Source organism: Grampus griseus (assembly GCF_964374135.1).
Source record: "Grampus griseus genome assembly, chromosome: 5".
In the NCBI taxonomy this organism is placed as follows: domain Eukaryota; kingdom Metazoa; phylum Chordata; class Mammalia; order Artiodactyla; family Delphinidae; genus Grampus; species Grampus griseus.
In genome coordinates, this window is record NC_138998.1 from 63,359,301 (window position 1) to 63,372,385 (window position 13,085).

The window sequence follows — 13,085 nt, forward strand, 5'->3', positions numbered from 1 at the left end:
TACCCCCGTCCCCATTGCTTCTCTCTTCAAACTCTTTCCCTCCATGCAGGTTCTGTCTAGAGCTTCACCAGTTCCCAGCCTTGGCTGCACATTGGAAGAACTCCCAACACCTGGACCCATCTCCAGAGATCCTGATTTAATTGCTCTGAGGGAGGCCTGGAAGTAAGGATTCTGAAAAGCATCTCGGGTGACTCACCGCAGAGAAGAGAGTGGGGAGGAAGGCAGATGCCGTTTAAGTCCCTGGTAGTGGGGAAGCAAGCTGGGCTGACTCCCTCTGGTCCTTTTTTTTTTTTTTTTTTTTTTTTTTTTGCGGTACGCGGGCCCCTTACTGCTGTGGCTTCTCCCGTTGCAGAGCACAGGCTCCGGATGCGCAGGCTCAGCAGCCATGGCTCACGGGCCCAGCCGCTCCGCGGCATGTGGGATCTTCCCAGACCGGGGCACGAACCCGTGTCCCCTGCATCGACAGGCAGACTCTCAACCACTGCGCCACCAGGGAAGCCCTCTCTGGTCCTTTCTGATGCCGCTGATCTCTGCTGGCATGAGGGATCCCTGCAGGTATATTGACTTATTTTTTTTTAATAGATAACTATTTTATTCATTTATTTATTTTTATATTTATTTTTGGCTGTGTTGGGTCTTCGTTTCTGTGCAAGGGCTTTCTCTAGTTGCGGAAAGTGGGGGCCACTCTTCATCGCGGTGCACGGACCTTTTACTATCGCGGCCTCTCTTTTTGTGGAGCACAGGCTCCAGACGCGTAGGCTCAGTAGTTGTGGCTCACGAGCCTAGTTACTCCGCGGCATGTGGGATCCTCCCAGACCAGGGCTCGAACCCGTGTCCCCTGCTTTGGCAGGCAGATTCTCAACCACTGCGCCACCAGGGAAGCCAATATTGACTTTTTAGGAGGAGTGAGGGTGGGGGGAAGCAGCTTAATCGCAGCCCTGTCCTCCAGTGCTGAGCCCCTCCCCCAATGGTCTAGTCCCTCTAACCCCTTCTCTGGAATGGGCATAGAATGGCTTGACTTCTACCCTCACCACCATCCTCTTCCACATGAACTAATTCTCTTTAGCATACTTTAAGGGTCACAAAGAACTGGAATGACATGAGTGTGCCCCCAACTTCTTCCCAGTCACACTAATTATAGTAATAAAATAGCATTATGTATTCAGCACCTGGATCTTTGCTAAGAATTGTATTGGTGACTTTTTATGCATGTTTTCTTATTTAATCATCACACAAGCCTGCCGAGAGATTTTTAAACCCTATTTTATAAACGAGGAAACTAAGGATCAGAGAAGTTTTATAGCTTACCCAGCATCACACAGTAAGAGAGTAACAGGCCCAGGGTTGAAATTCAGATCTGACTTCAAAGCGACAGCCTCTTAATCCTTCTCCTCTACCTGAACTGTCTTCCTTTTATGGTGTTAACCATTTAACATGTCTCCTCCCTTCAATAATGCAGCTACATTCTACTGAGGACTTTCAGTGCCACAATCCAAAGAAGGGACTGATGGCGGAGATTTCTGGCTGGCAGATGGAGGAAAATTATTTCTGACTCGACCTCGTATACCAATGCAGGCAGTGCTTACGGCCAAAAACACACTTTGGATCTGCTACCTACTAGTAATAACCAGATTTGTGCAGATCACAGTTTCACCCACTCACTGGTGGCATGTTTCAACTTTCTGTCCCCAGGACCCACTAATCATTTACAGCGTGTTGACTGATATGTGAACCAGGGGTCAAGGTGAACATACCCAGTTACATAACAAAAACGGATAAAGACTTTGTTGAATCAATCGTGTGTGTATGTGTGTGTGTTTTAGAAAATCTGTATAAACTTCTCTGCTGTGGTATCCCAGAGCAAAGAATGGTTTTCACATTTTAACAAAATGAAGTTACTCACTGCAGCACTGTTTTTCATCCTTTTGATCCCACTGCAGCATTCCTGTGCTGTGAGTCCCACAGGCTGTGATGCTGCGGAGCCCGTGGCTGGGAAAGCTCTAGACCTGATCAATAAAGGACGGTGGGATGGCTACCTTTTCCAGTTGCTGTGGGTCGCTGATGTCCACTTGGACAAAATGCTGTGGCGCTGCCCATAGCAGAGCTGAGTGGGGAGATGATGTACCAGGGGCAACTGAGACTCTAGCCCCTAAGCCTGCTGCTTTGCACAGTGGATTGGCTTTGGGCAGGGTTTTCTGTTTCATCTGTGGGCTGCTGTGACTGTTCTTTTTTCCTTCAGATGAATGTTTGTTACTAGTATGTCCTTAACTATGAAACAGCCTGTAAGTACTTGTAAACACTTATGCAGAGCCCAGTCAAAGGCTCAGTACTGTAAGAGAAAGATTAGAATAAACTGTGGGAACTGCATAAGATGGGGTATATTCAAGTGACCAAGTGAGTGGTATAGATGCAGGAGTGATCTCATAAAAGGACTATTTCGATGGGATGGGAGAAGGCTTCCTTTGCGTCCTGAAGGGTGAGGAGGATTTGAATAGGACGGTGGCTTGTGTAATGGCCTTCCAGGAGAATGCCAGCCATACCACCTCTATGTGGGTAGGGAATCAGGAAGGAAGGTGTTAGGGAGAAGCGGAGCAAAAGCAGAGGGGTTCCAGCAGTTCTCTGTGGGCTTTGGAGCAGCCATCACCTTGGAAGAGAGACCGTAGGCTTGAAGAAAGCAAGCCTACTGTTTTCATTTAGGTTATATGTTTATTCGGAGTGCATTTGAGGCTTGATAGAGATTACGGAGGCAGTCCTGCTTCTCCAGCACCACCCCAGAAATAACCTACCCTTCGGTGGAACCACTGAAATCAGGGAGGCGAGACCATGGGGCACCAAAGAGGACAAGCAGAGATATTTATACTTGTTACAGTGTTAGAAACCAAGGCCCTAAAGGTTACAGAGAACGAGAGTGGAGGGATTTAGGATTCCACTAGCAATCTGATGACCAGTCGCCCCCTTCCAGGCTCTCTGCCACATGTGTAGGACACAGGATGAATCATAGGACACAGGATGAATCAGCACAGTGCGACCTCTGAGTGGCAGTGGGGAAGGGGTGGGGGTGGGGGGGCGGATCTCCCTGTACCTGGGAAGATAGGGGCCGGAGCAGGGACACAACTAGGAGCTGGTTCAGGAATGACGACATGAGGAGCAGCCCCAGGCAGTGGGAATCTGGGCAATGAGAGTAAAGAAAAGACATGAGATGTTTCAAAGAAAGACCATTCAAGCCTTGAGGACAGGACATTCTTTAAGACAAAGACTAAGGCAATAAATGATTAATGGTGCCACTGACCAGACAAAAGAAGTTGAGAGAGGGAGCTGGTTTGTAAGAGAAGAGACTGAATTTAGCTTTGGGCAAGTTGAAATCAAGACAAGAAATCTGAGACTTCCCTGGCGGTCCAGTGGTTAAGACTCTGTGCTTCCACTGCAGGGGGCACAGGTTTGATTCCCTGGTCAGGGAAGTAGGATCCTGCAAGCCACGCAGTGCAGCCAAAAGGGAAAAAAGTCAATCTATATTTTCAAAAAAAGACAAGAAATCCAAGTTCAGGAATAGAGCTGGATGAGAGGACACGACTGCATATACAGATTGGAGGCCGTGATGTGACTGTCAGCACTTATATTCTAGGCTTGTACCTTCAACACCTCCATCCAAACCAACACTGCTTTTTAGTGATTGCTTTTGAAAGTTCAAGGGCAGAAGCAACATTGTGACCAGTTAAAAAGAGCATTCAGAAGTAACTCTCTGAAGCGTTTTATTAAATAAATAGATCAAATGACGCAAAGGTAGGACATCTGCAATGACTTGGAGAGGAGCAGGAATTCTATTTAGGAAATAAAAAGATTGGGGTTTTTTTGAAGAAAACTCTGGGCTCCCACATGCTACCCACACACTGCTTTCTTGGTATTCCCCAGGGATCCACAGCTGTCTAGTATTTAGTCTTGGATGTGAAAGAATCTGACTGTTCAGTCCTATCCAGGAAACACTGGGCTGACGGTGAGCCAAGCTGTTTCTATTCGTCCATCTGAAATCGTAAGTAAACACGGTTCCATTCCTCTCCTCTTAGCGTTCTTGACTTCTGTCTATTGTGCTTGCCCAGGGTGGCTGCATACCTGGGCTAACACTGTAAAAGGGTAAGAGCAGCTTCTGCCTCTTGGCTCATGAAGACTGTGTTGACCTTGAGTAATATTTTCTTGAGAGCTACACCCTGGAACCCAGTTCAAGAAAAGTCAGTGGGGCTTGTGGTCCCATGTGATAGCATGACCAGCTGTAAGGCCTTCAGCAAATCACCTAACGTCTAAGAACCTATGAACTTGTAACCGTGTCCTATGAATACTGGTCCCACTAACAGAAATGGCCAAAGGGATTAGTTGAAGTCACCATGAGGAATAGGGTCTTGTTCTGCACGTTGCACGCAGGTACTCAGAGCCCAGGCTCCCTGCCACAGGAGGAGGACACAAAGATGAAAGAGCACAGATATAAGATTTCAACTCCAGAAAATAAGATGTTTACATGCCCAGGGGTTTTAGCATTTTTTTCCCTTGCAAATATTTGGGGTATGGCCATGATCTGTTTCAACAGTTTCTCCGTGGTTCTCATGAGGGTTTTGGATGCTTATAGCATCCAGATCACAGAAATATGCTAAGAAAATACAGGTTTTTGAGAGACGGTTTGGTGAGAGAAAGCACAGACAAATTTCAAATGGTTAGTAGGAGTATGTTGCCTCACTTTTTTGTTCCCTCGTGTCAACCTGAGGAAAGCAGTAGGCAATAATATAAACCCCTCTTTCTTGCAGGTGATTGGACAATGTAAGGTAATAGCTATAACACTTTTGGATGGGTCTCAGAATCTTAGAGTGAATGACTTTAACTGCACCACAAGTTCTGGTATGATCATCTGTTAAAATGCTAATTAATTCTAATTAATACAAAATTCAATCTTACAGTGGTATCATCATATAAGACTATGAAGTACATATCAGAAATGGTTCCTGCCCTTGTGGACGTATTATTACTTGCTCTCCTGAGAAGAGAAGAGAGAGGGGTTTTCCTATTACTGGCACACCTTCTTTTAAATAAATTCAACATATAAAAATAGAAATTTACAAGAGGCTGTATGGAATCATCATAGAGAACATAAGCTCTGGGGTCAGATTTGTTTGAGTTTAAATCCCAGCCTTATCACTTACCAGTTGTGTGGTCTTGAGGGCAAGTTACTTAACCACTTCAAGCTTTCCTCCTTTGTAAAATGAGGATAACAATAATATTATCCCTTTGGTTCCTTCTCAGAATTAAATAAAATTGTCTGTGTAGTACACTTTGCAAAGTACTTAGCACTCGAGTATTGCCATCAACATCTGAAAGTTATGTATGTTCACAAAGCAGTCATAAAAAGGATATATTATCTCCTTTAATCTCACAACAAGACTATGAAGTAAAGATTATGATCCTTTCTATTTTAGAGATAAAATAACTGAGCCTCAGAGAGATTCAATGACCTGCCCGGGGAACACAGCCAAAGTGTGGCAAAGTCAGGACCCTTTACCACCGGTGTTGACTCTAAATTCCATGCTCTTTTAATTCACTTTTTCAAAAAGAATTATCACAGAACTTCTTTTAAAATAATTAATCTTAACATGTTTCAACACATAAAAATTCAACAGTCAAGCAACTCCCTCAGGAGGTTGCCTTAAAGAAAGATTGAGCTGTACCTTCTCCTCTCTCTGTTAACGATGCCTCTCTCTCGTTGGCAGAGACAGGAAGAGGTCATTAAAATCCTAGCGTTCTAGGGCTTCGGTGGTGGCGCAGTGGTTGAGAGTCCGCCTGCCTATGCAGCGAACACGGGTTCGTGCCCTGGTCCGGGAAGATCCCACATGCCGCGGAGCGGCTGGGCCCGTGAGCCATGGCCGCTGAGCCTGTGCGTCCGGAGCCTGTGCTCCGCAACGGGAGAGGCCACAACAGTGAGAGGCCCGCGTACCGCAAAATATATATATTAGCGTTTTATGAGTGATGGGGGTGGGGGCATCGTGAATAAGGGTCACAACAGAGACTTGAGCATCAGAAGGATCTGGGTTTAAGAGACGTGGCTGCTGATTGGCTGATTTGATCTTAGACAAGTTACTTAGCCTCCCCAACCCTCAATTTGTCCATCTATAAATTGGAAGCTATTGTTATTCTTGCTGCCATGCTTATATGTGTTAAGTCCTAGCATTGACATTGTAACCCAGTAACCACAAAGCTGCCAACTGCTTTCTCTAGTCTCTTCGGCACTGGTCAATACTAAAGACAGCCCCGTACTCTCAAATTTCTTTGCGGATACAGAGCTCTACAGAAAACAAGCTGACAAAGCCCTGGAGAAGTACAAAAAGGAGAATGGTGACTTTGCTTCTTTCAGAGTGGACAAAGTGAAGAGGGTTGCAAGAGTTGTGAATCACCACTAATGTTTAGCTAGAGTTTGAGGGCCCAGGCCCCACCCTGGCAGGTGCAAACTCAGCAGCACTGTTCCTCTCCGCTGGCCTCGCTCGGCCAGCTGCCTTTTACTTTGAGACTTCTGTTGCAGCCTCAGCAGAGGCAGCAGATACCATAGAACTGCCCTCCTTCAGTTCTTTAGACTTTGGAGTTGGGGTGTGTGTATCTGAATATCTAACAGAGAAAAGGGAAAACCCAAACAAGGGAGAGGGAAAGACAGAAGAAAGAGCATAATAAGATGATGCGAGTCATTAAAATCATCAGGTCCTAACCTCCTTCTATTACAATGGAAGACTGAGACTCAGAGCGCCTATCTCACCACACCCAGTGGTGTGGCTCGAGTGGGGCAGTTCTGCCTCCCAGTCCAGGGACCTAAGTGCTTCCCACCCAGAGGGGTCTTGTCGAGCAGCTAGTTGATGTCTGTTGTGCATTTTGAAAATGCGAACTTAAATAGATTACGGTGCATCCAAGCAATGGAATGAATACAACGTAATTACTAAAAACAACGTTTTGGATGGATATGCCCTGGAAAGTGTCTCAAGATACATTGCTAATGGAAAAAACAGGTTACAGAACAATACTTAGAATATGATCCTATTTATGTTAAATAATTAGATATATGTGTACATGTGCAACATATTTAGGAAAAGGCTTGAAGGAAAAACTCATCAAGTGGATGATAATGGTACCTCTGAGAAAGGGAGGCTGGGGTGCAGGAAGGGTGATTTTTCACACTGTGCTCGATTACGTCTGTGTTAGTTGAACGTTTCAATGAAATAGTATTCACCTTATCACTTATGTGATAAATATTTTACAGGCAGAGACCATCAGAAAAATGGCACATATTGGGGCTTTTGAATCCTCATAGTGCTATATTGAATATTGGATCGTAGGTATCCACTGCCTTTTTTGCTTTTTACGTCCCGAAACTGCTTGGATTCAACTTGTTCTAGAGAGGAGGGGAAAGAACCAATTACTACCTGGACTTCTCTGTGAGGAACTGCTCCAGTCACCACTTTCCCAGGCACTCTCGTGTGAGTATAATCAGCCTCTGTGAAATACTAGGTAACATTTAGAGACCACTTACTATGGGCCAGGCAACTTTCTAAGTGCTTTACATATGTGACCTTATTAACCCACCACCACCCTATGAAGGAGGTACTATTTTTATTCCCGATTTACAGATGGGGAAACTGAGGCACAGAGAAGTTAAGTGAATCATGAGAGTATCATGTATATTATAGAATTATATATGCTATATACCTCAACACCAGGTTCTTTACCCATTAGGATTAAAGACTTAGCTAAAACTAATAACTTGCTTGTATTAAGAACTGACACCCAAGGGTGCTTTCACTCACTTCACCTCGTTTACTCCACTCAGTGACCCCATTTGACAAACGAGGAGGTAACTGAGGCTCAACAGAGGGAGGTGTGTTAGTTTCTGCTTTATAACAAAGTGAATCCGTTATACATATACATATCTTCCCATATCTCTTCCCTCTTGCGTCTCCCTCCCTGCCTGATGTTCACAGCTGAGCTGAGGTTAGAATCCAGTCCTCCAGTTGCTCAATCGATGGGATTGCTCCCCTAGTCACTTATACTTTGATACTCAGGTACCTGCAGGAAGATCTCCTTAATAACACTCAGCATTTGTATGGTGACTTACAGTTTACAAAGCACCCATGTTATTGCCTCGTTGGAGCCCTGTGACAAGCCCTCTGAGGAGAAGCAAGTGTTTGCCTCCATTTCCCTGGAACAAGATGGTCTAGAAGTTTAAACACTTGCCTAAGGGCACTTAGCTAGAAAGTGTTAGGACACAGGATGTTAATGGTGGCTTTTTGATTTCAAGTCCAGGAATTTTCTGAGGTTTAATAACACATTCTCCAGGACGGAAAGAAAGAAGGCATTCCTTCGCTCCTTCTCTCACTGTTCAACTTTTCAACCTCAAGCAGTTCTAGAATCCTGCTTAATAGCTACCAGGAAAGACACCCCACCTCCTCCATTTCCATCCCCAACAAACCCCTATCTTGGTGTAGGTAATGCAAACCCAGTAGAGAAACATGGCAGCCGGAGAAGAGGAACTCAGTGCTAAGTGTTTTCCAGCATATTATCTCATTTAATTAAGCCTTCCCACAACGTGTGGATAGTTAGCATTGTGCTCACTTTACAAAGACAAATCCAGAAATTTTATGTAACTTGCTTAAACTCACAACCAGTAAATGGCAAAGCCAAGATTAACATAGGTCTGTTTGACTCCAAAACTGTACTCAGAGCCTCAATGCTTAACAGTCTCTTCTAAAAAAAGAGTTTTCTTCTTGTCCTAGTCTAACGTTGACAGCTGGGTATTGGGGCCTCTGGGGCATAGCGGTGCCAACCAGTTGTAGCCTCAGTACCTAGGGTAGGGCCAGCAGACAGTCACTTTGACAGAGTCTGTGCAAACCCACTTTTATACTGGCTCCCTTCTTCCCAACATTTTCTTCCAAGGGCCCGGTTTAGGTTGTGCAAATCCCTCTTCTGCACCACTCTTCACTCTCTCTAGACACAGGCAACTCAGGTCTTCTTGCAGAAGATTGGGCTAAAGGCAAGGTATCAATGATGCAGAGTTCCTCCTACAGCCCATGGGGAAGCCCAGCGCGGGGGACCACTCATGGAAGGGAACCACTGCAACTTGGAATGAAACCCTTCAGAACGTACACTTTCCCCGAAGTGTTGACTAGGAAAAATGGTTAAATAGCTGATGGAGATATTTGATAATATTACCCTGATTTTTCGAAAGCCTGTTTTCCTTTCCCAAATGTCGGGAAGTTCACAACAAGAGCTGGGCAGCTTCCTACCACCTGCACACACACACTCAAATACACATACACAGACACTAACAGGTTTATCTCTTCTTTATAGATCTTTGGATTCTGCAGAGCAAATTTGTCCTATGACGTAGAAGACTCTGACTTGGAAACCCCAAAAGACATTGTCATAAACTGTGAAGTTTTCAATCTTAAGGTGGGTTGCTTAAGTAGCCTTTGTCATGAGCAGTGCCAAACTAAGTGATATTTTCACACATATAGTGTATTTTGTTCTTATGGCTGTCGGTGTGTATTGTGTGTGTGTGAGAGAGAGAGAGACAGAGACAGAGAGAGAGAGAATAGGGAGAGGGAGAGAGAGAGAGATGATGGATGAGAGATGGGGGGGAGGAGAAATACAGAGAAAATAGGCCCCTGGGAAAGTACAATTGTTGATATGACACAAAAAGTATGAATTTTTCCCCAAGAATTGAGGGTAAGATTTGCCAGAAAAGTAAAATCATGATCAATTCAATCAACCTCTAATGAATTTGAAAGTGGCCCTTGTAGTCAGGATTCCAGTGCTGACACTTAATAATTCCTAGCTTTTATTATTAGGCATAGAACCTAAGAAGAATGAATTAGCCTAAAATTTACTATATAAAGGTATATGAAATAAGATTCAAAACGATATTTTACATATGTCCCAGAAAGTTTTGTTCTATACCAAGATATTCTTCACAGTATTTTTTACATCAGCAAAAAAAACACACAAAAAACAAAAAAAAACCCTGAGTATAATCCAAATGTCCATGTACCAACCCTCACCCCCAAAATGGAGGGGGCAGGCTTGTCACCATGAACATGGCTCCACAAGTGCAAAGAGGTAAGTGCTCATCCTTTAGGAGTAGGAGATGTTTGTACCATAAAGCTTCAACTCTTGAGAATATAAATTACAAAGCACTAGTTTCCCAAAGGTTGATCTATAGATGAGTATCATTTTATAATATAATTTCACCAGATTATGTTGAAATGAGAAGAATAGTAATAAGGAAAGTTTTCATAATACAACATTTATTCCATCAAAAGGAGTATCCTTTACTCTGAGATTAACTTTCTGACTCGTGTTATCAAAGTATTATTCCTATTGTGAAATAATAATGGTGGTAGATGATAGTTTTGTTCATATTTTAAATGCCAAGTTGGCTAGATAAGAATTCGAGGAACCATTTTTTTGGGTCTCCTATTTTTAAAATTAGTTGTGAAATCCAAAAGTCTGGAAACCATTGGTGTAAATTAAATTAAACATCTAACTTCTTTTGTGTTACAGGATGATATTCACTCTTCTGTGTCCTTCACCAGGAACATACATCGTTCCTGGTGTGAAGTGGTGTGAAGCATCGTTTGGGCCATGCCCTCCACTCTGGTGAGCATTCTCCTGCTGGCAGGACTCCATTTAAGCCCAATGGATCTAGAGATCACCATAATCCCCACGAGTCACATAACTTTAGATGCCCACCTCCTCTAGAAGACAAAAATTACTCAGACAGTCCACCATTTTGAGTAGGAGTTCCTCTACTATTGCCCCCTCCAGGGTCAAGATGCCATCACCCTCATTTTGACACCAGTGGGACCCATGGGCCCCCTCATAATCATAGTTCAGGTGAGCACTATCCACACACACATCGTCCTCACAGTCACCATCCCCATGGACACCATCCCCATGGCCATGATTTCTACGACCATGGACCCTGTGACCCACCACCCCATAGCCAAGGTCCCCAAGACCACCATCGCCGAGGCCATGGCCCACCACCTAGGCACTCAGAAGAAAGAGGTCCAGGTAAAGGACCTTCCATTGGAGACAAATTGAATATGTTCACTGACTCCCTCCACTAAATACAGGTGAAGTTCTCCCTCTTCCCGAAGCCAATTTTCCCAGCTTCTCATTGCCAAACCACAATAATCCCCTACAGCCAGAGATTCAGGCCTTCCCCCAATCAGCCTCTGAATCATGTCCAGGAGAATTCAAGAATGAGTTTCTACAAATCTCAAAGTTTTTTTGCATATACAGTTCTAAAATAAAATCTGATTTCCAAACTTCCCTGGTGGCACAGTGGTTAAGAATCTACCTGCCAATGCAGGGGACACGGGTTTGATCCCTGGTCCGGGAAGATCCCACATGCCATGGAGCAACTAAGCCTGTGTACCACAACTATTTAGCACGCAGGCCACAACTACTGAAGCCCACGTGCCTAGAGGCCGTGCTCCACAACAAGAGAAGCCACCACAATGAGAAGCCCCTGCTTGCCTCAACTAGAGAAAGCCCGCACGCAGCAACGAAGACCCGACACAGCCAAAAATAAATTTTTAAAAAAGTAATAATAAAAAAATAAGTAAAATCTGATTTCCTTGATGGGAAAAATGAATCATGTCCTAGATTAGAAACATAAATAAAATGTGACCAGTAATAAATGCAAAATGACAAGTTATTTTAACCTTATATTCATACTCAGCATCAGGAAAAATGTGAGTGGGGGTGGAAATGGCATGAGAAGAGGGAGACAACTGGAAAGGAGAGGAAAGATCTCAGCACTACAGATTAGAAGTTAAGTCCATCACTGCCTATTACATCACTTGAGGCAAATCTCTGATCCTCAGAACTTCTTTCTTCCTGAACTCCTTTAATTCTAGCGTCTTTTCTCTACTAGTACTTATGCTGAGGTTGGGCCTACCAAGAAGGAATGTATTCTCACTTAAAGGATTATTCTTATAAAAGGGACCCAAATTCTCTTCCACTTGTTTTTTCCAGCCCATTTGTTTTTTGGAACAAATTAATTTCGATTTCAGGTTGATGTCCTAACTGAGCTAATGGGAAATTTAACCTCAGTCCTTCTTGGAGTTCCCGCTACTTCCCACACGAAGTGGTGCCGAGTTTTACTCTCATAGTGCCAAGGTGTTTGGGTGGTGGGCATGAGAAGGAGGTCTGATTCTTTTTTTTTTTTGCGGTACGCGGGCCTCTCACTGTTGTGGCCTCTCCCGTTGCGGAGCACAGGCTCCGGACGCGCAGGCTCAGCGGCCATGGCTCACAGGCCCAGCCGCTCCGCGGCATGTGGGATCTTCCCAGACCGGGGCATGAACCCGTGTCCCCTGCATCGGCAGGCGGACTCTCAACCACTGCGCCACCACGGAAGCCCAGAGGTCTGATTCTTCATCACTAATCCACCAGGTCCCCCAGCTGAGGGATGCTTACTACCCTGTTCACATCTCTCTTTAGGTCTCGTTTATCTGCTTCTTCTGTACCAAACTGGGATATAGGAGTCTCCGTAAGATGCTAATGGACATGACTGCCAAGAGACACCATATGGCTGGTCTCTCCCTGAGATCTTGCTGCCTCCAAGCTACAGCCCCAGAAAGCAGGACAGAGGTGTCCTCTGCTTCACAAGTCCTCTGTTCTTCTCTTCTCTTCTCCCCAGGCTAGGGACACTCTAGTCTCAGATAACTTGTCTTTATTCGTTTTTGCTCAAAAGACTCCTTTCTCACACTTGGATCCTCTTTCTTTCTCCTTCTTCCCAAATCAAGTCTCAAGCATAGACACAGGCTACTAAGACTTTAGATTCTCTCTACCTGACTTAGTGAAGCAGTTTCAGGTGTGTGGTGTTGGCAGAAGGTAGATTCTAACAGCAGGGCTGCGGGTGGGGTAGGAAAAAAAGCTAAGGGTGAAAGCAACTAAGCTCTTAGACTGGGAAGAAGGAGAAATACGCAAAGATGGAGAAGCTGAAGCTGAGCGAGTGAGGGGATGGCTGAAGGTGCACGGTCCACGAGTTGGAAAGGAATACA

General features: G+C 44.6%; 2 protein-coding genes across 2 annotated transcripts; both read left to right on the forward strand.

Annotated features, from left to right (window-relative positions):
* The first annotated feature begins 1,865 nt into the window (after positions 1-1,865).
* LOC309822525 (histidine-rich glycoprotein-like) lies at positions 1,866-11,674 on the forward strand. Its single transcript, XM_082654386.1, is given in 10 exon segments — positions 1,866-2,083; positions 3,910-3,925; positions 3,928-3,999; positions 4,001-4,027; positions 4,791-4,881; positions 6,253-6,419; positions 7,416-7,496; positions 9,364-9,465; positions 10,576-10,671; positions 11,469-11,674. Coding segments are annotated over 9 exon segments (816 nt in total). The 5' UTR covers positions 1,866-1,889; the 3' UTR covers positions 10,642-10,671; positions 11,469-11,674.
* On the forward strand, positions 10,657-11,474 carry LOC309823130 (histidine-rich glycoprotein-like; the record flags this gene model as incomplete). The annotated part of the gene is given in 5 exon segments (XM_082655296.1): positions 10,657-10,671; positions 10,707-10,805; positions 10,809-11,088; positions 11,091-11,128; positions 11,132-11,474. Coding segments are annotated over 5 exon segments (705 nt in total). The 3' UTR covers positions 11,405-11,474.
* Positions 11,675-13,085: the final 1,411 nt, after the last annotated feature.